Source organism: Zalophus californianus, chromosome 3, assembly GCF_009762305.2.
Source record: "Zalophus californianus isolate mZalCal1 chromosome 3, mZalCal1.pri.v2, whole genome shotgun sequence".
Taxonomy (NCBI): Eukaryota; Metazoa; Chordata; class Mammalia; order Carnivora; family Otariidae; genus Zalophus; species Zalophus californianus.
The window spans coordinates 85,699,416-85,721,322 of NC_045597.1; the positions used below are offsets into that span (position 1 = coordinate 85,699,416).

The 21,907-nt window shown below is 36.9% G+C and overlaps 1 protein-coding gene across 5 annotated transcripts in view; it reads left to right on the top strand.

The window, feature by feature from the left end:
* Positions 1-21,907, top strand: part of WDR33 (WD repeat domain 33) — a 112,347-nt gene that overhangs the window by 41,783 nt on the left and 48,657 nt on the right. For 4 of the 5 annotated variants that reach the window (XM_027589194.2, XM_027589195.2, XM_027589196.2 and 1 more), the window contains exons 2-7: positions 4,180-4,406; positions 5,774-5,842; positions 6,453-6,557; positions 8,959-9,054; positions 9,242-9,393; positions 11,095-11,192. In XM_027589194.2, the coding sequence (XP_027444995.2) occupies positions 4,203-4,406; positions 5,774-5,842; positions 6,453-6,557; positions 8,959-9,054; positions 9,242-9,393; positions 11,095-11,192 (724 nt within the window). In that variant the 5' untranslated portion in view covers positions 4,180-4,202. Of the gene's footprint in view, positions 1-4,179; positions 4,407-5,773; positions 5,843-6,452; positions 6,558-8,958; positions 9,055-9,241; positions 9,394-11,094; positions 11,193-16,216; positions 17,393-21,907 lie in introns of those variants that run through there. The other variant, XM_027589198.1, reaches the window with a different exon arrangement.

Consider the following 21,907-nt stretch of genomic DNA (forward strand, 5'->3'; position numbering starts at 1 on the left):
TCAACATATGAATTTGTGCGGGGACACAATTCAGCCCAACAGCTACTAAGAGGCTCTGTTTTGACTTTGGTAAGTGACAACGATTTATAGGAAGTGAAGCTGAAGTGTGTAAGGTTTAATGTGAAGACTGGTCACTGTATTTTGAGGGGGTTTGTTTTTGTTTTTTTATTTTAGGGCTGGATCTTAATGTGAAATATAATTGTACTTTCCCCCTCTTTTTCTTCATGCTGGACCTTTATTTTTAGAACAATAGTACTTGACCACTCACGAACAGTTAAAGTTTTTTTTTTTTTAGAATACGAATTTGTAAATGGAAAGGTATTTTCTCCCATCCTCTATAAGGTCTGAAGTGAAGGAGTAATATCTTTCTTCAGCTTTAACATGTGGATTATTCAAGAGTGTTAGTAATAGCATAGTGATTGTTTTATATTTGACTTCAGTTATTTTCCTCCTGTTTGTACAGTAGATCCTTGATTTGGCTCTTGGTTAATGCTTTGTTTCCATGTACCTATCATCCATCTTCAACACTGTCAACTTTCTGTTAATGTTTCATCTACCCTCCACCTAAAATTTTTTCCAGTGGATTAAATCCCCCATATTTTAACTGAGATAAAAGTCACATAACATAAAATTCACTGTTTTAACCATTTTACTTTATTTTTAAAGATTTTATTTATTTGAGAGAGAGTGAGGGAGAGCACAAGCAGGGGGAGCAGCAGAGGGAGAGGGTGAAGCAGGTTTTCCGTGGAGCAGGGAGCCCAGTGCGGGGCTGGATCCCAGGATCCTGGGATCATGACCTGAGCCGAAGGCAGATGCTTAACTGACTGATCCACCCAGGCGCCCCTGTTTTAGCCATTTTGAAGTGCCCATTTCAGTATCACTTAGTATATTCAGTGTTGTGCAGCCACTACCTCTGTCTGGTTCCAAACATTTTCCTCATCCCTAAAGGAAATCCCATTAAGCATTCACTTCCTATTCCTCCCTTCCTCAGCCCCTGGCAGCCACTAATCTGTTTTCTGTCTCTATATGTGTTCATCTGTTCTGGATTTTTCATATAAATGGAATTATACAATATGTGCCCTTTTATGTCTTTTTTTTTCACTTAACATAATGTATTTAAGCAGTTTTTTTTTTTTTTAAGATTTTATCTATTTATTTTGGGGGCGGAAGGGGCAGAGGGAGAGGGAAAGAATCTCAAGCTGACTCCCTGTGGAGCACGGAACCCTGCCCGGGGCTCAATTTCACGACCCTGAGCTGAATCCAAGAGTGGACACTCAACTGACTGAGCCACACAGGTGCCCCTTAACATAATGTATTTAAGATTCATCCGTGTTGTAGTGTGTATCAGTACTATATTCCCTTTTTTGGGGGGCTGAATAATTTTTTTTTTTTAAAGATTTTATTTGGAAGAGAGAGACAGATAGAGAGAGCATGAACTGGGAGGAGAGGGAGAAGCAGGCTCTCCACTGAGCAGGGATCCCGATGTGGGGCTCAGTCCCAGGACCCTAGGATCATGACCTGAGCCGAAAGCAGATGCTTAACCTACTGAGCCACCCAGGTACCCCTGGCTGAATAATTTTTAAGCCTCTTTTGTTACGTGTAAAAATGTGGGTTTTTGTTGTTGTTGTTGTTTGTTTTTTAACTAGGCTCCATGCCCAACGTGGGGCTTGAACTCAAGACCCTGAGATCATGAGTCAGATACTCTACTGACTAACCCCTAAAATGTTATTTTTGTAACATCGTTGATTAACCATACTTCATTAAAAATCTTAATTCTCATTTGATATCAATAATATTAGAAAGTAGATTATTAGAATGATTTTATTCTAATAAGAAATTTATTGTAAAGTGAAAAAATAGTAATTTTAGGATATACTTTTCAAGCTATGTCTTTTTATTTATTTATTTATTTATAAAAGATTTTATTTATTTATTTGACAGAGAGAGCAAGAGCAGGAACACAAGCAGGGGGAGTGGGAGAGGGAGAAGCAGGTTTCCCGCTGAGCAGGGTGCCCGATGTAGGGCTTGATCCCAGGACCCTGGGATCATGTCCTGAGCCGAAGGCAGATGCTTAACCCACTGAGCCACCCAGGCGCCCCTTATTTATTTACTTTTTAAAGTTTTATTTAAATAATCTGTACACCCAACCTGGGGCTCTAGCTCATGACCCTGAGATCAAGAGTTGGGTGCTCTTCCACTGAGCCAGCCAGGAGCCCCAAAGCTGCATCCTTTTGGAATTACTGGCCTAGATATCTGAATTGAAGCCATTAGTTGAAATCTGGATGCTGAAACTTATTTGGATTCATGGGATAGCTGAATAAACAGATTCCTTCACCGACATTATTGAGTCAAATGCTTAGTGCAATTTGTGCATCGTGATTTAATTCACACATAGCCCTAAGAGAAAGACAGAATGTTTATCTCATTATAAATTAACATTTGTGAGAAACCTTCTGGGATTGCTCCAGAGTAATGGAAATAATATGTATTAAATGTATATTTTATCACACTACTTATTTTTGTTGTTTATTTGTTCCTCCTGTCATCTCCCCCTTCCTATTATCATTATTAAATGGTTTCAGGAGAGACTAAAGTGACAGAATGAAGTAATAGTACTATGAATATTTTCATCCAAAGGAAATCATAAATTTTGTTCAGGTCCTTATTTAGTGTCTTGAATGAGGAAAGGCAAATATAAGACTATAGAAAAATAATGCAGAGTACATTCTCTCCTGCTATCAAAACGAAAATAATTGTGTAAGTTGCTTTTAACTAACACCTTTTTTTTTTCCTTAAGATTTTATTTATTTATTTGACAGAGACAGTGGGAGAGGGAACACACGCAGGGGGAGTGGGAGAGGGAGAAGCAGGCTTCCTGCTGAGCAGGGAGCCCGATGGAGGGCTCAATCCCAGGAGCCTGGGATCATGACCTGAGCCGAAGGCAGATGCTTGACGACTGAGCTACCCGGGCGCCCCTTAACTAACACCCTTTATAAAGGTGTTTTTCATAGTCTGGTTTTTAAAATGTGCTTAAAAATGTGTTTTTACATCATGCATATTTATATTATTGGAATGTAAATTTAATTGGAGAGCCTTAAAGTTGGGAAGCTCTAAGCTCTTAATATTTTTTCCATTGAGATGTTAGCTTAATGTTGCCTGTATAAATATACAAATGCACATACTGAGAAATACGGTTCTTTGGTACTTTGATCCTGAAATTAGATCTATATACTTTTATTTAAGAAAATTTTTTTTTCTGGGCGCCTAGGTGGCTCAGTTGGTTAAGTGACTGCCTTTGGCTCAGGTCATGATCCTGGAGTCCCTGGATCGAGTCCCGCATCGGGCCCCCTGCTCGACAGGGAGTCTGCTTCTCCCTCTTACCCTCCCCCCCTCTCATGTGCTCTCTCTCTCATTCTCTCTCTCTCAAATAAATAAATAAAATCTTTAAAAAAATTTTTTTTTCTTTTTAAAGATTTTGTTTACAGAGAGAGCATGTGAGTGTGAGTGGGAGGAGGGGCAGAGGGAGAGTGACAGTCTCAAGCGGACTCTGCGCTGAGCACAGAGCCAGATGCGTGGTTGGATCTCACGACCCTGAGATCATGACCTGAGCCAAAATCAAGAATGGGACACTTAACTGATTGTACCACCCAGGAGCCCCTAGATACACATACTTCTAGCATTCATATGAAATAGGATAGTTTATTCCTTTTTCTGCACTATTCCTAGGAAAGTTAAAAGGACAAAAAAGTAGATTTAAAAGTTTTGTAGTGACTCTTTCATAAATGAAATGGGGTCTTATGATAAGCTTAAAATGATTTGTTTTACCATCAAACATCTAATGAAAACTTCATTTTAAAAATTTGAACAGTTCTCAGTGATTCTACCCTCCTCCCCTACCTCACACAGAGTACACAGTGCATTCACCCCATGCTGTTCACCAGGCTGAATTTTACAACAAATGCTCATTAGCACTTATTCTGTGAATTGGCCTTTTTCAAATGTATAACTGGTTTCTGCCATTAAATCTGATAGTTCATTTTGTAATTAGGTTGACTAAAAGCTAGAAATGATACCCATTAGAAAATGGAGGAGAAGTATGAAAAATGTTCATTTTAAAATGTTTTCAAGTTATGTCGCAGTGCTGATATTTGTATTGAAAATACTTTTTCCCTACCCTAGTGTCCTAGAACGAATACATCACCATGGCTACAGAAATTGGTTCTCCTCCTCGTTTTTTCCATATGCCAAGGTTCCAACACCAAGCACCTCGACAACTATTTTATAAGCGACCTGATTTTGCACAGCAGCAAGCAATGCAGCAGCTTACCTTTGATGGAAAACGGATGAGAAAAGCAGTAAACCGAAAAACCATAGACTATAATCCGTCTGTAATTAAGTATTTGGAGGTAAGTCTAGTTAATGTGCTTCTGATGACCAAACTTTGGCTTTTTAAAAAGAAGAAAGTTTTTAGAATGCAGGGTTTCTTGAATTAGTTGGATGAAGTGGAATTTCAAATGAGGCCAATCACTAGTACTTTTTTACTTTCTGCATGCATGAATTATCCTCTCAAAAATTATAAACTCTAATTTACAGTTTAAACTTCTTTTTTTAAAAAAGATTATTTGTTGGAGAGAGCGAGCATGAGAGCACAAACAGAGGGAGTGGCAGGCAGAGGGAAAAGCAGGCTCCCCGTGGAGCAAGAAGCCAGACACGGGACTTGATCCCAGGACACTGGGATCGTGACCCGAGCCGAAGGCAGATGCTTAACCAACTGAGCCACCCAGGCGTCCCATAGTTTAAACTTTTAGAACAAAGTTCACAGCAAATCTCAGAAAGTGGTACTTTAATCCCAAAGCCAGCCTTAAAACACTTGTTAAACCCACAGTGTATTTGAAATGTCAGGAGACTACCAACATAAGAATATTTTTGTGGGAACACATGTTCAGAACAGCAATTTTGCATGGCTGTAGGAACACTGATTTTCCAAGTCCTCGGTGGTGGATAGCTCTTACTGTCAGAGAAAAGGGCTTCACTTTCTTGACGGTCAAGCACTATAGGGTGAAAGCAACCCTGACAACGTAACTAAAGGCAGAGTAGGCATCTGCCTAAATCTCTGCTTCATATTTCTCCCTTTTGAGTTCTTTATTTACTTGTCTTCACCTAGGAATTAGCCTCTGAGATTCGCTTTTTATTACTAACGCTATTACTTTAATCAGGTTTTGCTCTCTGGCCTCCTATGAAGAAAATTTGCTTTTTCTTACCTGAGACTGTTCTTAAAGACCTGTTAGCATATTGGATAATTAGTATATTGCAGACACATAAGAGAAAAAGATTCATTCAGAGATGAAGACAGATTTAGGTTTTTCCAGGTTATTCAGTTGGAAAACTAGTCTAGGAGAGGTTGAGAGGATTTAAGAAAACCAAGGGCAAGATATCAGGAATTGTTTTGTGCTGAGGATTTTGAAGGAATTGGAGACATGTGCCTATCCCTTATCCTTTTTCCTTTTATTAAAGCATGGTCAGTGAGAATGTGTTGGGGTCAGCAGTATCTTGGATGATTGGTTGGGGATGAGGTGAGTAAAGAGAGGAGGGAAATTCTAAACAATGTCATTAGGATAAGGTCTCTTTAGGATACCCACTGTTATTTTTGTTTTAGAACATAATGAAAAAGTTTTAATTCTGTTTTTTCCCCATTTGATAGCGGCTTACATTTTGTTTCAAACAGTATAATTGGACCTTATATTAATTAATTATTTTGTTTGTTTTTAAACAGAATAGAATATGGCAAAGAGACCAGAGAGATATGCGGGCAATTCAGCCTGATGCAGGTTATTATAATGATGTAAGTATTAAGATGTGTTATACTAGCTTAGTAAAACCTCTTTGCTTGGACATTTGAACATAAAACCATATGATCATTTGAACGTAAAACGATGTGATCTCAAATGCAAACATGGACTTTTTTTTATGTTTTTATAATTTAAACAAAACATTCCTAAAGAGAGAATATAACATATCTCTGTACTCCATGGGTTATTTTTTTTATCTCAATTAAAATTTTTCTTTTACTTTAATGGTATATCAACTTTTGATTTGGGGCTTAAAGAAATATCCAGCAAGAGATTGCACTGCCTCAGAGTCTGTGGAATAGGAAAGTTAATTTTAAATTTGGTTTATTGTGAACATGTTTTTATTGTGTTGACCTTGAGAAGTAATTGGGGAAATCACATTCTTGATTTTGTTGTTTGTTTAATAATAATGGGCATTTAACTGTCCTGTATCTCAATTTTCTTCATTTAATTAATTCAGACTGATTATAATAATAGTCTTTTGAAAGTCCTGTATAGTCCTGAATTTGTCTCTAAATGTTGAAATAATTACCTTGCTATTTCCCTGGTTTATGCCTTGTGTGTAATCAGGAGCCCTTAAAACCCAATTTTTTCTTTTTGTAGTTGGTCCCACCTATAGGGATGTTGAATAATCCTATGAATGCAGTAACAACAAAATTTGTTCGAACATCAACAAATAAAGTAAAGTGTCCAGTATTTGTTGTTAGGGTAAGTATTGTGTTGGGTACTTTTTTTTTTTTCCAAAAATTAATCCTGAGTTAGTCTGTACATATATTTAACAGGACAGAAATTATTTTAAACTTATATCTGGGATAAAAATTGTTATGTTGCTAATAATTTTATTTTGGAATACCCAATCATTTATCCACTGTATTCACATTTAGTAAGGTATTGCTTTTGGATTGTTCTTCATGTTGCAATGTCCATAGAATTCTCTGAGCAGGCCATGGATCTATATTGTAGCAGGTCTCAGACTTGCTCTTGAATAGTAGGGTGGCTTTTGCTGCTGTTTAGAAAGCAACATCTCAAAGTTAATGAAAACTGTTGGGTGTCACTAGTAAGGAAAACACCTGAAAAGAGCTAAAGGCCAGTGGTCAGCCATAATTGTTAGCTTCATAAAGGTACATAGTAGGTACTCAGTACATATGCATGAAATTTAAGTATAATTTTTAAGTAAATAGTAGATTGGCATGGTTTAAAATTTGAAAATTCGAAGGGGTTTGCAATAGAAGGGCTTCCCATCTTCGTCTCCCAGGCATCCAGTTAATATTACCATTTGTGATAGTATAATCATTTTCTTTGTAGTTTGCTAAGTAAGAATGTACTTGTTGGTTAGCAGTATATTAAGTCTAGAAATGTAGGATAGAGTTAATAGAGTTAAGCAAATAAGAATTGAAAAAAAATGGGACAGAGAAGCCATAATAATAGGCAAACATTGTGGCAAATGAGCAAAATAAGCAAGTCCTCTGATACTAGAGAGGTATGGTAGAGAGCAGGGAGAACCAAAGGTCTGAGGGAAATATTGCAGTCAGTCTTAGGTCTCGTATTTGCTTCAGAGGTCTAAAGCAGTAGAAATATCAGTAAAAAAAAAAGCCACTTATTTTATTGGCTTTTTTGTTGGTAGAACCAACCAGTATGTAGTATGATTTTGTTTGCCAGGGAATTTGATAAAAGGGGTTGGTGTGTAGCTAATTTTTGTATCTTCTTAGCATAATAGAGAAAATTGTTTTGAAATGAGTAAAATCTGAGCATTTGGTATCACAGTACAGAAGGATAAAATTGTATTTGTTACAGTTTGTTAGATAGGTAAATTTCTCATTTGGGGATCAAACTGTAAGGTCTCAGGAGACATTTATACATAGTGGAAACACAGTCCAAATTACAAGGTATTAAGACATAAGGACAAGGTATTGTGCCTAGAGCTCTGTTGTCTGTATTATTTACTTGGTTGGGATCCCTAATAGATAACAGAAACTAGGAAAGTAGGAGGATTTTATTCATAATCAAAGTAAGCAAAATCCCGATGTGCAGGTAAGCAATAAAAAGCCAGGTTTACCAAATAGTCTTCATTTTATTTTATTTTATTTATTTTATTTTTTATTTTATTTTTATTTTTTTTTAAAGATTTTATTTATTTATTTGAGAGAGAGAATGAGAGAGAGAGAGTACATGAGAGGGGGGAAGGTCAGAGGGAGAAGCAGACTCCCTGCTGAGCAGGGAGTCCGATGCAGGACTTGATCCTGGGACTCCGGGATCATGACCTGAGCCGAAGGCAGTCGCCCAACCAACTGAGCCACCCAGGCGCCCCAAATAGTCTTCATTTTAAATATCTCATCCTGCTATTCCTATAAGCACACTTGTATTTTTTAACTGTGTGTCATAATTTCTAGTTAAATACATTTAGTGGCCAGGAAAAGTTTAATATCCTTGATGTCCTTAAATTGGTACTTACTTTTTTTCATAAAACAGCAGTAACTTTCTTCCTAAATTGGTCCACTAGCAGATGTAATCCTTCTTTGAGTTATTTTGGTGACTGACTATTTTATTTATGTTAGCCTGCCATGTATCCTAGGAAAATGTGGTCTTTGCATATTTTGCTTTTAAAGGTTCTTTAAAGGGTGTAGGTGTGTGTAACTTAACCAGGTACTTTTAATGCATTTACTATTTTTTTTTTAAGATTCATTTATTTTGAGAGAGAGAGAGGCAGAGAGAGAGAACACATGCGGGTGGTGAGGGGAGGGGCAAAGGGAGAGGGAGAGAGAGAATCTTAAGCCGACTCCATGCTGAGCACGGAGCCTGACATGGGGCTCGATCTCACAACCCTGAGAGATCAGGACCTGAGCTGAAACCAAGAGTTGGATGCTTGAACGACTGTGTCATCCAGGTGCCGTGTGCATTTACTATTTTTAATTTAGTTAATGAGCTAAAGTGCTAGAGCTTTTCCTGCACTGTTAATACAAGTGCTTTTCTGACAAAGTACTTGCTTATAAATCTGAACTATGCCTAAGTGAAAGTCAGTATTGTCTATTTAATGTTTATTATTGGATATTTTGTAAATACTTTCTAAGTGTTTTAAAAATTAGCTAAGATTCTTTTTTTTCTTCCCTAGTGGACTCCAGAAGGAAGACGGTTGGTCACCGGAGCTTCTAGTGGAGAGTTTACCTTGTGGAATGGACTCACCTTCAATTTTGAAACAATATTACAGGTAACAGTAATGATCAGATGGTAGCATTCTTCTGTGGTACCGTAAAGAACTGGAGATACAATTAGTTTATTGGCATTTTAAACTTAAAATTGGATAAATAATTCTTGGGAGTTAATATATGCTCATGTAAAGCCTTCTGTCGTATATTCTTTTACATAATGTTTACAAATGTTTTATGTTTTCACAGGCTCATGATAGCCCAGTGAGGGCCATGACTTGGTCACATAATGACATGTGGATGTTGACAGCAGACCATGGAGGATATGTGAAATATTGGCAGTCGAACATGAACAACGTCAAGATGTTCCAGGCACATAAGGAGGCGATTAGAGAGGCCAGGTTTATACACAATATACCATTTTCTGTAGTCCCTATTGTCATGGTTAAATTATTCTCTAAGTGTATTCTGGGTGCAGAGATGCATGGGCTCTGTCAGATTCTGGGATACTTTCTGCACCCTATAAACACAATATTTTTCTTTGTTTTCACACACTCACCATTTTGCTGGCACTTTTCTGAAGTAGTGTTGTCCCGGTATCAGCCTTTGCAATATGTTAGAGATGTATTGTCTGCCGCATTTTGCACTGGTTTTCTCTTTTCATTTATGGTTAATAATGTGTATACGTTATTCCTTTTTATTACCTACTGTGTAAGACAAGAATCTTTCATTCCGAATAAAGAATTCAGTCTTTAATTATACAGCTGAATAAAATCTAAAGCCTACAGAAAACACCTTCAGAGTTCACACAAAATACAAGAAAAAAAGGCTTAAGTGAAGACCTGGTTGGCTTGGTTATGCCACGACTTCAAAAGGAAAGTATAGTAGGACTAAAAACTCACAAATAACTCTGGATGTGGCAAACATTAATGGAGTAATGAATGGGTTCTTCAAGCTTTGAAACTGTAAGCAAACCATTGTCAAGAGGACTTTAGGACTTTTTCTTCTGATTCACTGTTGAGAACATCAGTTATGCAAATGTATAATAAGTGGAGTTTAAAATATTTTCAGTGAGTTGTATATTTTTACATATCAGTGAGATATGTATAGTAAAACTGGAAAAAAAAATTTTGAAAGCAAGCCTGAAGAATTGCTGCAGCCTCAGAATAAAGCTAAGCAGCATTCTTTACAGGTGTACTGCCCATGTGTGGGAGGAGGTTGACATCTTTATAGAAAACATCATCCACTGCAGTCACTTGTTTCTACTTTCAGAATTTTAACAAAAATTGTTGGATAAACATGCTTCTGCAAAAACTGCTTTAGTGTCCTGCCCATACATTGAGTTTCACAGTTGGTTCTTTGTTAGTTATAGGACTCAAAAGTTCAAGAGAGTTCTTAGAGATAGATGAGAAACTTGATGGTTTTTCATGACAGGGAGGGAAAGATGGCAGAATCCTTTGCAGTAGATTATCTTTGGCTTCAAACACAGTCTGAATGTCTCTGTGTTCGTTTTCCCTAAAACGTGCAACATTCATGGAATAGCTTGCCAGGGAGAAGGTGTGAGAGTTTCCCACAGACTGTTCAAATAAATGAGAAACATTGTATGTAGGGGTGTTTAGCAACTAGTCTTTAAATAGCCTGTCCAAAATTTTTTAGCTTATCATTTCATGAAGCATCTGAGGCAGAAGCTGATGCTAATTTTTTGAGCGGTATTCCTATGTGATTTAAAAGAGTGTTGAAGGAATATTGCAAAAGTAAAATTCACTTAGTTTTCTACACTTAAATCAGCTCCACATTTTCTATTGGTAAGACAGGAAATACTATACTGTGGGGAGTGTGGGAAGCATTAGTACTAATACACCTGTAAAGTTCTCGGACTATGTTGATTGAAAACTAAGAAGCAACTACTCTGTTGAATTCTTCTTTTGATGAGATGCGTTTGTTAGCTGACAACATTCTCTTTAAGGGCTTCTTCACTGTTGGAATACTTCCCACTCCTGTTTATAACTCAGCACAGTGTTTTTATTTTTCCCTGTCTGAGAAGCAGAGATAATCTGTTAAATGCTGACTTCTTTCCCCTGCTGTGTGTCTTCATGTAACAGTTTCTCACCCACGGATAATAAATTTGCTACATGCTCTGATGACGGCACTGTTAGAATCTGGGACTTTCTTCGTTGCCATGAGGAAAGAATTCTCCGAGGTACGTGTACTAACAGTACTGATTGGAATATTTAAATAGGGAAGGCATTTGTGGTTAAATCATCACAATACCACAATACCAGCTTACATCTCCATTCAATTTATTTACATATACACCGTCTCAGGCTCTTTAAAGAAACCTGAACACTCTCTCTGGTTCACAGTCATTTTGTAGATTTTTACTACTACTAATATCTTTGAATTCTTTGAGTTGAGTTGTAAATTACATAAAGTGTTCCTCTTCTGTCATCCCACCACCCCCGCAAATTACTTGCTTATCTGTATTCATCTGTTAAGGCTATATTCCTTTTCCTGTCTTACAGCCAGCATAGCTTTCTCCAACATAATGGCACTATAATTTTATTTAGATACTCACATTCTCCTGGCAGTCCTTTTACAATATGATTAACTGAGGTATCAATAGCTACACTTTTCATTACTGCTATTTCTGAAAGCAGGTGTTGTGTTTTTGTTTTTGTTTTGTTTTTAAACAGTATACCACATTTGTGTACTACATGGCCCACTGGTTACTAAATTTTTTGTTTACTTTTATTGATTTCATAATTATAAACTAATGTCTATGAATTACTCCCTCTTACAAAAGAAATCCATAGTTTTACTTGGATTAACTTAGTTTTAGACTTCATTAAGTAGGGCTGTTGCAATACAGTTTATCTCTACCATTTCTGCGAATTCAATGGGTGCTAGAGTTAGGGAATTAGTTTATATATGTAATACAAACATTGAAACAAACATTTGATTAATAAAAACATTTAATCTCATTAGTTCATTGTTAACTAGGAAGGTAGTGTTTTTCAGGTGCTTAATTTGAACTTGTACTAATTTAACAAAGAATGCATTCCACTCCATACTCTTGATTCCAGTATCCCAAAAAAGTAACATCTTCCTCTGACACATAAATGCTGGGTAGGCACATGGGTGCCGCAGTCACTGGGTGTCAAGAAATTACTATTCAGAGATTTTCCTTTCTTTTCAAGAGTCTTGGTTGAATTTTTACAACATTCCAGAGCTTAATTTATAGCCTATAGTGTTAATGCTTTCTAGATAAGAAAATAAATGCCCTTGATATTTAACCCATATTTCAAGCCAGTTTTTTTTTCTTTTAAATCATGTTTGTTTACATGTTTCTGGCTTTGCACATTTTGTGTGAGTTCATCCACAGTGCTGTATGGTGATAGGATATAGTACCTATCATTGAAGGAGTATACTCACTATGAATGTTATAATATTGTACAACTTCAGAACTAGATGGAGTCTTTGGAATCATTTAGCTGGAGTTATTTTATGGATGAGCATCATGACCCAGCAGGCTTAAGTGACATGTTCAAGGTAAAATAAGTTCAGATCCAGGACTAGAATCTAGCCTAATGCTGCACTAATGTTGCAGCTTTTCTCACTTTTAATGGAAGTCTTAGCTGTTAAACAGAAATAAGATAACTTTTTCTAGGCTTTTAAAATCCTAATATAGAGGAAACAGAATAATTGTAGTTACCAAAAGCAATTCTAAAGTATCAGTACAATTATTTTTACAGTGGACTAGGGAGGACTATAATAATTATGAAGTCTTATATAAAACTACTATGCATCTTGGATTCAATAAAAGAGAACCTGCTATGTGGCAACATTTTTCACTTCAGTGTTCAATGAAATGTTACTCAATTTTGGTAATGAAACTGTTTCTAAATAGTACTTAAGAACTTTTCCTCTGAAATTTAGAGTGTATGTGTGAGATATTCTAGCAGTTACTTTCAGATTTGAGTTGAGGCAAATTTGGATAAGATTAAATGGATGCTGAATTATTATTTGTTCTTCCTATGGCTTAAAAAATACACCAGCATCCTGCCTATATTATTTGAGCATTGAATTTTATTTTTTATGTGAGAGCTCTTTTTATTTTAATTTTGCTATGGAAATTTCAAGCATGTACAAAAGTATAATGAATCTCCATGTACTTTTAGGATGTATGTTCTAGCTTAGCTTACTCATGATTTTTGCTCCCTTTTAAAAACATTTTTCTTATTACCTCAATGAGTATATGGAACCAATATGAATATATTAAACCAAGTTAGTTATACCACCCAAATAGTAGTTCTAATAACAGGTTTGATATAGTAGATAAGTTATTAGATTCCAATTACCCATTTTCTGTCATTCTCATTTTTCTAAATTCTCTGAATTTTCGTGATGATTGTAAAACAGTGAAACCAGTTATAATTTTCCTGTCCTTCACTTGTGAATTCCAGTTGTCTCAAGGCTGAGCTGAAATTCTTCACATAAAATTTCAAGTGAATTTAATTTATCTTTATACATAGAAAATTGGGTCACAAAGTCAAACAAATAGGGATTGGACCTTCCAATATCTAAAATGTCAGTTGGTCTCTACAAAGGGATGATGTTCAAGTAGCCTACACAGACTCTGAACCATTGGGCAGGTAAGGATAGTCCTGCACAATGTTAGTGTTGTACATTAGACCAAAACTTGGGTTTAGGTATTTTTAAAAAGATTTTTATTTATTTGACAGAGAGAGAGAGGGAGAACAAGCAGGGGGAGCAGCAGAGGGAGAGGGAGAAGCAGGCTACCCCCTGAGCAAGGAGCCCGACTGGGGCTTGATCCCAGCAGCCTGGGATCATGACCTGAGCCGAAGGCAGACCCTTAACTGACTGAGCCACCCAAGCACCCCGTCTTGGGTTTAGTAAGAACATTTTAAATGAAGGGGATGTTTATGATCATGTAGTTCAACTTTATCAAATACTTACCTTTTCTATATCATTCCTAAAACCCAGTCTTCTCATAAACATTTTTAGTGTTATAGTATTCATTATCTCAAGTGATTATTTTTTCCAATTTTAGATAGCTTAATTTTCAGAAAGTTCTTTCATTATATCAGAAATCTGCTTCTGTATGACTTGTCCTGCCTCAGGAACACAAAAAATTAAGTTTATACTTTCTTCATGGCAACCCTTTTAAGTATTTGAAGATAGCTATCATGTCTTCTTTCTTTAGTATGTTAGTATACTGAAGCAAGCACTCTATCATGTCTTCTTAATGTAGACCATCAGCTATAAGCATACAGGATCCCTGTGCATGGTGGAAGCCATGATACCATACTGTTGACTGCAGAATTTATAGTTGCTTTTTAGTGTCCTTTCTGAGATTGTTCTCATGCTTTTTGGAAAAGGAAGAAGTTACACAAGAGAAAATAATCAGTATTTTTTAAGGTTCAAATGAGCACAGATCTGTTGTTAGGAGATTTGGTATTCAAAAGCTCATGATTGGTCCATAAGTATGAAATTGAACATACTGAAAAATTGAGAGGTATCGTGTACCACTCATTACTAAAACATATGCAGGTCAGCTTGATTTATACACAATTATGCTTTTCCATTATTACCTTGAGCTTTTAATTTGTGGGCTGGGATTAAAAAAACATTTAAGCATCAGGAGTACATGAATCTAAATAAGCTTCTAGTTTACTGATATTTATGCATTTGACTCCCATTGAAATAAAGCCATTAAAATCCATTTAATTAATGACCATATGCTATATGTATGCTACCATTGGTAGAAGAATCTTTTCCCAAGGTATGACACTGCCCCTCGTGCTTCTTAAATTTTAGTAGGGAAGATATTTTCACACACTTAAGATGGTGGAGAATATGAGAAGAGTCTTGATAGTGTTAGAAAGGTAGTTTTATCTGTATAGAGTTAGAAGCAGATCACTTAAGACTAGCTAAAATGTACACAAGAAAGGTTGAAAACACAGAATCAATAAGGAAACTGAAGTAAACTTTAGTGAGAAGCATAATACTCTTCAAAAGAACCCAGTTAACAACGTTTCAGCGTGCTTTCATTTTGTTTTACCTTCTTGGTTTTAACAATAGCTGATACAGTACACGTACTATGTATCGGGCATGTTCTAAGAACTTTATTTTTTTTAAAGATTTTATTTATTTATTTGACAGAGACAAGAGGAGAGAAGGAACACAAGCAGGGGGAGTGGGAGAGGGATCATGACCTGAGCCGAAGGCAGACGCTTAACGACTGAGCCACCCAGGTGCCCTCTCCCCGCCTTTTTTTAAGAGAGAGTGTAAGCTAAGATGGGAGGGTGAGGGGAGGGGCAGAGGGAGACAGAAAGAGAGAATCTTAAGCAAGCACCATGCTCAGCATGGAGCCCAGCATGGGACTTGATCTCACAACCCTGAGATCATGACGTGAGCGAAAATCAAGAGTCGGATGCTTAACCGACTGAGCCACCCAGGCTGCCCTGTTGTGATAACAGATCATTTAATCTTCCTGGTAACCCTATGAGCTAAATACTGTTTGTTCTGCATTTTACAAATGGGTAACCAAGGTACAAAGAAGTTAAGTAAACCTTAAGGTCAGGTAGCTTGTAAGAGGTGGGGCTAGGATTTGAACCCAGGTTTTTAGGGCCAGAGTTCATACTCAACCACTATGTTAAACTGCCTCTTTTCTGTTTTACAAGTAATATCAACATGGATGTAATGATGTCTTCCTGAGCTGTGATGACAGAATTACAGAGTTTTTTGGGGAGAGGAGAAGAGTGTAGGTAGAGGGAACTAATTGAGGTACTCAAGTTAATTTAACTATTTGTCTTTAAAACTGTCCATGTAGGTGGGACACCTGGGTGGCTCAGTTGGTTAAGCGTGTGACTCTTGATTTTGGCTCAGGTCATGATCCTAGGGTCTTGGGATCGAGTCCTGCATCAGGGTCTTTGTTCAGCGGGGAGCCTGCTTCTCCCTTTGCCTGCCGCTCCCCCTGCTTGTGCTCTCTCTCTTTCTTTCTGATAAATAGATAAAATCTTAAAACCAACACTGTCCGTGTAGATTATGGGATTTTAATGTCGGATACATTTAACAACACAAAAATGAAACTACAATGAATAGTTCAAACTAAATGAGTTATAAGATAACTAGTTTATGTAAGTAGAACATGGACATAAGGAGTTATACTGAGACTTATTCAGGAGGTAATATCTGTTTCAGATACAGCACTCATGGAGAGGAAATGAACTGCTGAGTACGCACAACTTAATAGTATTAGTACTTTTGATAAGCCTCTCTGTATCCCTTCCTTATTGCATTGACTGTGGTCTTTAATAAATGAGATCAACCCCTCTGCAAAGATCTTTTGGTTTAGCAGTGTGTCTTTAACTGTGTGAAGACATGTTTATGAAGTCTGAGTGTTCCAAAAATCGTTGATCCTTTTTACTGAAAATAATTTTACTTATTAAAGTAGAGTTGGCAAGCCACATAGTTTATGATTAATGGACCTACTTATGCAGTGTTTACAAAACATCCCACAAGATCCTGTCCTCCCCAGGAAAAAAACAGAAAACCCAGCTTCCTTTAAAATAGCCTATATTAGAATAACTTCTTCCACTAACATAGCATATATTAATATTAAAAGCTCTTCAGGCGCTTCTTACTTAATCATCCAAACAGCTATGTAAACCCATTTTACACATGGATGCTGATTTTCTGTCTGTGTTACCTTATTTTGAGGAAGAGTTTATTTTTAGGGTCTTTTCCCTCTGCTTTCCTGAAAAGACTGGATTATGGTAGGTTCTCCCACATAAAGAATCATCTGAGTATATTATGAGAAGAAAAAAGACTTAATAAGTCTTAATAAGACTCCAAAGAACATTATTTGAAGAAATTAGTGTAGTAGGGTTCTGAAGTACTCATTTTATATGGTACATTCACATTTTTGCAGGAATTGTTTTAGATTTTTATATTGGGCTTTGTTCTTTCTAAATGTTGCACATAATATGGCAAAAACTTGTTGAAAATAGATTTGTGGCTTTCTTGGGATGTCAGATCTTCACACTGTTGCTGTCATAGTAGTTTTTGAGTCAAGAGCAATTCCCAGACCCTCTGGTATATAAAGATTCTGTTTTTTTGACAGTGATGAAATCACTGTGATTAATAATTCAGGCAGTTGATTTTCAGAAAGAGTCTGCATCTTTGCATTAATTATAATTATCTGCTTCAGTTTATTTTGAGTGAGACCGAAATTTCCATTTGCTGATGAATTAGTTACCTGGTTATATTTTAGAACTTTCCAGCTAACTAGGTCTTTAGTAGTTTGTCTTTTCTTTTCTTTTCTTTTTTCTTTCTTTCTTTCTGTCTGTCTGTCTCTCTCTCTGTCTTTCTTTCCCTCCCTCCCTTCCTCCCTCCCTCCCTTCCTTTCCTTTCTTTTTTTTTTTTTTTAAAGCTTTTATTTATTTGACAGAGCACAAGCAGGGGGAGCTGCAGGGGAAGGGGGAGAAGCAGGCTCCCGGCTGAGTAGGGAGCCCAGTGTGGGGCTCGATCCCAGGACTCTGGGATCACGACCTGAGCCGAAGGCCGTTGCCTAACTGACTGAACCACCCAGGCACCCCTCTTTGGTAGTTTTTAAAGTTAAAATTCAGAGCTTTGGAAAGAGTGATAAAATTAGATAAATATGTAATATGCTTTTGGCTTTTTCATTTTTAGTAGGTAGATCCTTATATGATTAAAGTATGGTATCATCAAAAATAGTTACTTGTCAATGAGGGCAGTTAAGTACCAAAACAAATAACTTTTTTTTTTTAAGTCAGTTTTCCCCTTTACTTTAATGATATACTAGAAAACCATCTTAAAGTTTTATTTAAGGGGTGTCTGGGTGGCTCAGTCAGTTGGATGTCTGCCTTTGGCTCAGGTAATGGTCTCGGGGTCCTGGGATCAAGCCCCATGTCAGGCTCCCTGCTTGGTGGGGAGCCTGCTTTTCCCTCTCCGTCTGCCTGCTTCTCCCCCTACTTGTGAGCTCTCTCTGTCAAATAAATAAAATCTTAAAAAAAAATAAAGTTTGATTTAAGTCATATCTCAGGAATTTGTAAGAAGCACTTACAGTGCTGTGATCTCTTTAGTTATAGAGACCAGAATAAGAATTTCTATTTAAAAAAAGAAATGGGGGCACCAGGGTAGCTCGGTCGGTGAAGCATCTGCCTTTGGCTCAGGTCATGATCCCGGGGTCCTGGGATCGAGCCCCACATCGGGCTCCCTGCTTGGTGGGGAGTCTGCTTCTCCCTCTCCCTCTGTCTGCTACTCCCCCTGCTTGTGCAAGCTCATGTGCGTGAGCGCACTGTCTCTGTCAAAATCTTAAAAAAAAAATAATTTTTAGGTGATTTATCCCTTTTTTCATTTGTCCTTTTTTATGGATTGTTTCATAAACTAGTCTTAATTTCTCCAAAATGCACTAATCAGTTTCTCAAAGCCAATCTGCTGAAGACTCTTTCTGGTTTTTTCCCTTTGAAGGTATTTTAATATAATTCTCTTTGAGAGACCGGTGCCCTTATTAGCATCGTTTTAGAATATCATGTTACTTGGATTATTAGCCCATTGAATTGTATATGCTTTAACTTGCTGATATTTTTAAATATTGTGTTGGTCCCTAGGGAACATCAGGAAGGTACAGCCACCACAGGAGGCCTGTGGTGCCTTTGAATAGGGGTAGGTAGAGTTTCTCCTGCTCAGAACTATCCATCTGAAAAGGGAAATCCTTCTGTAATCTTTCTGACAGCTGGCAAGCTAAACCTCCCAATTTGAGCCAAGGAAAGCTTAAGAGCTCATTAACAGCTCTTTCTCTTTTCTTTCTGTAGGAAAGAATTTCCATAATTAAATCCAAATATGATGTCTTAATATCCTCCCCACCCCTTATGTTCTAGATCTATATACAATAAATCGAACCCTACTGTCATACATAATCCTTTAAATATTTGAAAATGACAGAATTTCTCTTAAGTCTCTCTTATCCAAGTTGAATACTACATTTCCCTTTACTCTTTCTCATGATTTCTGGATCCAACCCCATTCTGAGCATCTCTCGTCAAGAATTAAGATTCACCATTCAGAATATCCATTCTTACTAAATGGCAGAGGGCACGACACCACACGAATTCACCCTAATCATCAAAAACCTACATTTGTTTTTATATAAACTCATAAACCGTTCTAGTAGACTATAGAATTGAGGCTGAAAACCTAAATACTGGACTTTACATTTATCTCTATTTAAAATTTTACATATTAAATTTCTATTCATTAAATTTAACATCACAATATTTTCTTGAATCCTAACCTCTAGAGAACTCCCGGTTTTGGATCACGTGTAAATTTGCAAAGCAGGCCATCTACATTAATAAAAAAATGTTAAATAGGGCAGAGGCCAAGCAAAGAACCTTGCAGCCCTCTGCAGACTTGCTTCACTGGTAACAAACATCCAATGGAAACTTAGGTTGGAAATGGTCTCTCCGTCATGTAGTTATAAAGCCACGATCCTCTGCCATGATCTTAAGACTAGTTCAAAAGTTTGCCTATGGTTTGGCTATGATTTCCTTGACCACCCCTCCAGTAATTCTTTACAAAAAAAAGTTGTTTTAGCATGACTTACTCCAAACCACTGATTTTCAGTGGAGGCAATAATACCCTCTAACGAGCATTTTGTAAAGAGTTTTCTCTCAGAGTGTGCACTGGTGCCTTTTTAAAAAAGCTTTATGCATGGTGGTCATTATTAGTGAAGATATAGAATGTTTACAGCACTCTAAAGATTCCTTCATACCTTTCCCCCACCCAAGCTTTTTATTAGGTAATTTAGACATTCAAAGATATTTTCATTGATTTCCCTTTTCTCTACTGATTTTCAAATTTTCTTCTTTGTCCTTTTGTGGTTTCTTTCATCTCCCTTTCCCTTATGTACAGCTGTCTTAATTTCCTCGACTTGCCTCTGTGTTGTTTTTTTATTAAACATTATGTTTCTGTAATTTAAAAAAAATTATTTATTTATTTATTTAAGGAAACTCTCCTCCCAATGTGGGGCTGTACCTCATGACCCCAAGATCAATAGTCACATGCTCTATCAACTAAGCCAACCAGGCGCCCTGCCTCTCTGTTCTTTTGAAAACAATGTTGTATTATTTTTTCAGATTAACTTCATGTACAGGTTTCCTGCTACTGAAAGCAATACAACAAAAGTTAGTATATAAAGAGTATTGTGTATTATTACAATCACAAGCTCTGGAACCTGGATGTTAAGTCACAATTTAGCCCTTAGCAGCCATGGAATATTGGGGCAAGTGACATTACTATGTCTGTGTTTTCATCTGTATAATGGGGATTAGTAATAGTACTGACCTTTCTGAGTAGTTGTGAGAATTTAATAGGTTAATTCATGAGAAGCATTTACTCCCATAAAGAATATTCAATTAATTTCAGCTATTATCTCATTTCCAAAACTAATTTCAGAGCCTGCTTCCATCTCTCTGCCCATTTAAGGATAAAAGTGGTTACTTCAGAAGGGTATTTTACTTTTCTCCTCTAAATGTTTTTCAGCCATTATTATTAGTTAGTGCAGTTGTACAGGTTTCTGTTTTCAGGTAGTCCATAAATATGACCACTTGTTTAAACAGTGGTCATGATTTTTTAATGTTTTCAGGTGTAAAAAAAATTCAACACTTAGAATTGGCTTTTTAATTTTTTTATTATTTTTTATTTTTTAAAGATTTTATTTATTTATTTGACAGAAAGAGACACAGCAAGAGAGGGAACACAAGCAGGGGGAGTGAGAGAGGGCGAAGCAGGCTTCCCGCAGAGCAGGGAGCCCGATGCGGGGCTCCATCCCAGGACCCTGGGATCATGACCTGAGCTGAAGGCAGATGCTTAACGACTTGAGCCACCCATGCGCCCCTTAGAATTGGCTTTTTTAAAAAAGATCTCATATGGAAGCACTTAAAGATTCTATTTGAATTGTTAGATGAATCAAATATTTAATGATTACCGTGGTCAATAAAAGTTCTCAAGACATGGCCTTGTCCCTTAAGCAGCATTTCCAACACTTCCCTAGTTCTTTCATTGCTTCAAATATGGTTTGTGAATTGGGCAAGCACCATGGTGAAGGAAATGCTGAATACACTGTAAATCAAGCCTTCACAGATAATACTGCTGCAGACTGTGGTCATTGGTGTCTAGACTGTTTCATTGGGACAGCATTTTTCTCTGGGGGAAGAACAGGTTTTTTTTCCTATTGACCAAATCTTATCACAGTAATTAATTTCTAAATCCATTTAGTAATAAAGTTGGATGAGCTAGTGATAACTCTGGTACCAGAATGTCATTTCTTTTTGTCGTCTTCGATGAGTAAGGGATCAGTGGTAAGTTAGGAGACATGGGGAAACTGTAATTCTATGTATTTTCTGTCCCAGTGGATGAGACTTAAATACAGAAGTCTAATGTCATCTGTTTGGGCCTCCTGATCCACCCCCTCTCCCCCATCTCATCAAACTTCCCAGCCGACAGCATACTGGCTGGGGTGTAAATTGTTCTGCCCAGAAGTCTTTGGTGGAGTTTGTTGGAGGGTGTGAGCTAAATCCTCACCTAGGATGTAGCAGATATTGGCCCAACTGATAAAGTGATTCTGAGAGCAAATAGGATGATATTAAAGGAGACATTAGGAATTAAGGAGCACTGTAAGTTTAGTGATTCCTGAACTTAAATTCTGCTTTTTTGGGATCATATAATACAGTGCTCAGTTATAATGTTCTCTCTGTAGGCCCTGAATGTTAAATACTGTAGAAGTTGGGTGTTACTAATATTATATGTTTTTGGAATGGTGAAATCATTTTCTAGAAATTTATGGAAACTAGTTCCATTTGTTTTTTT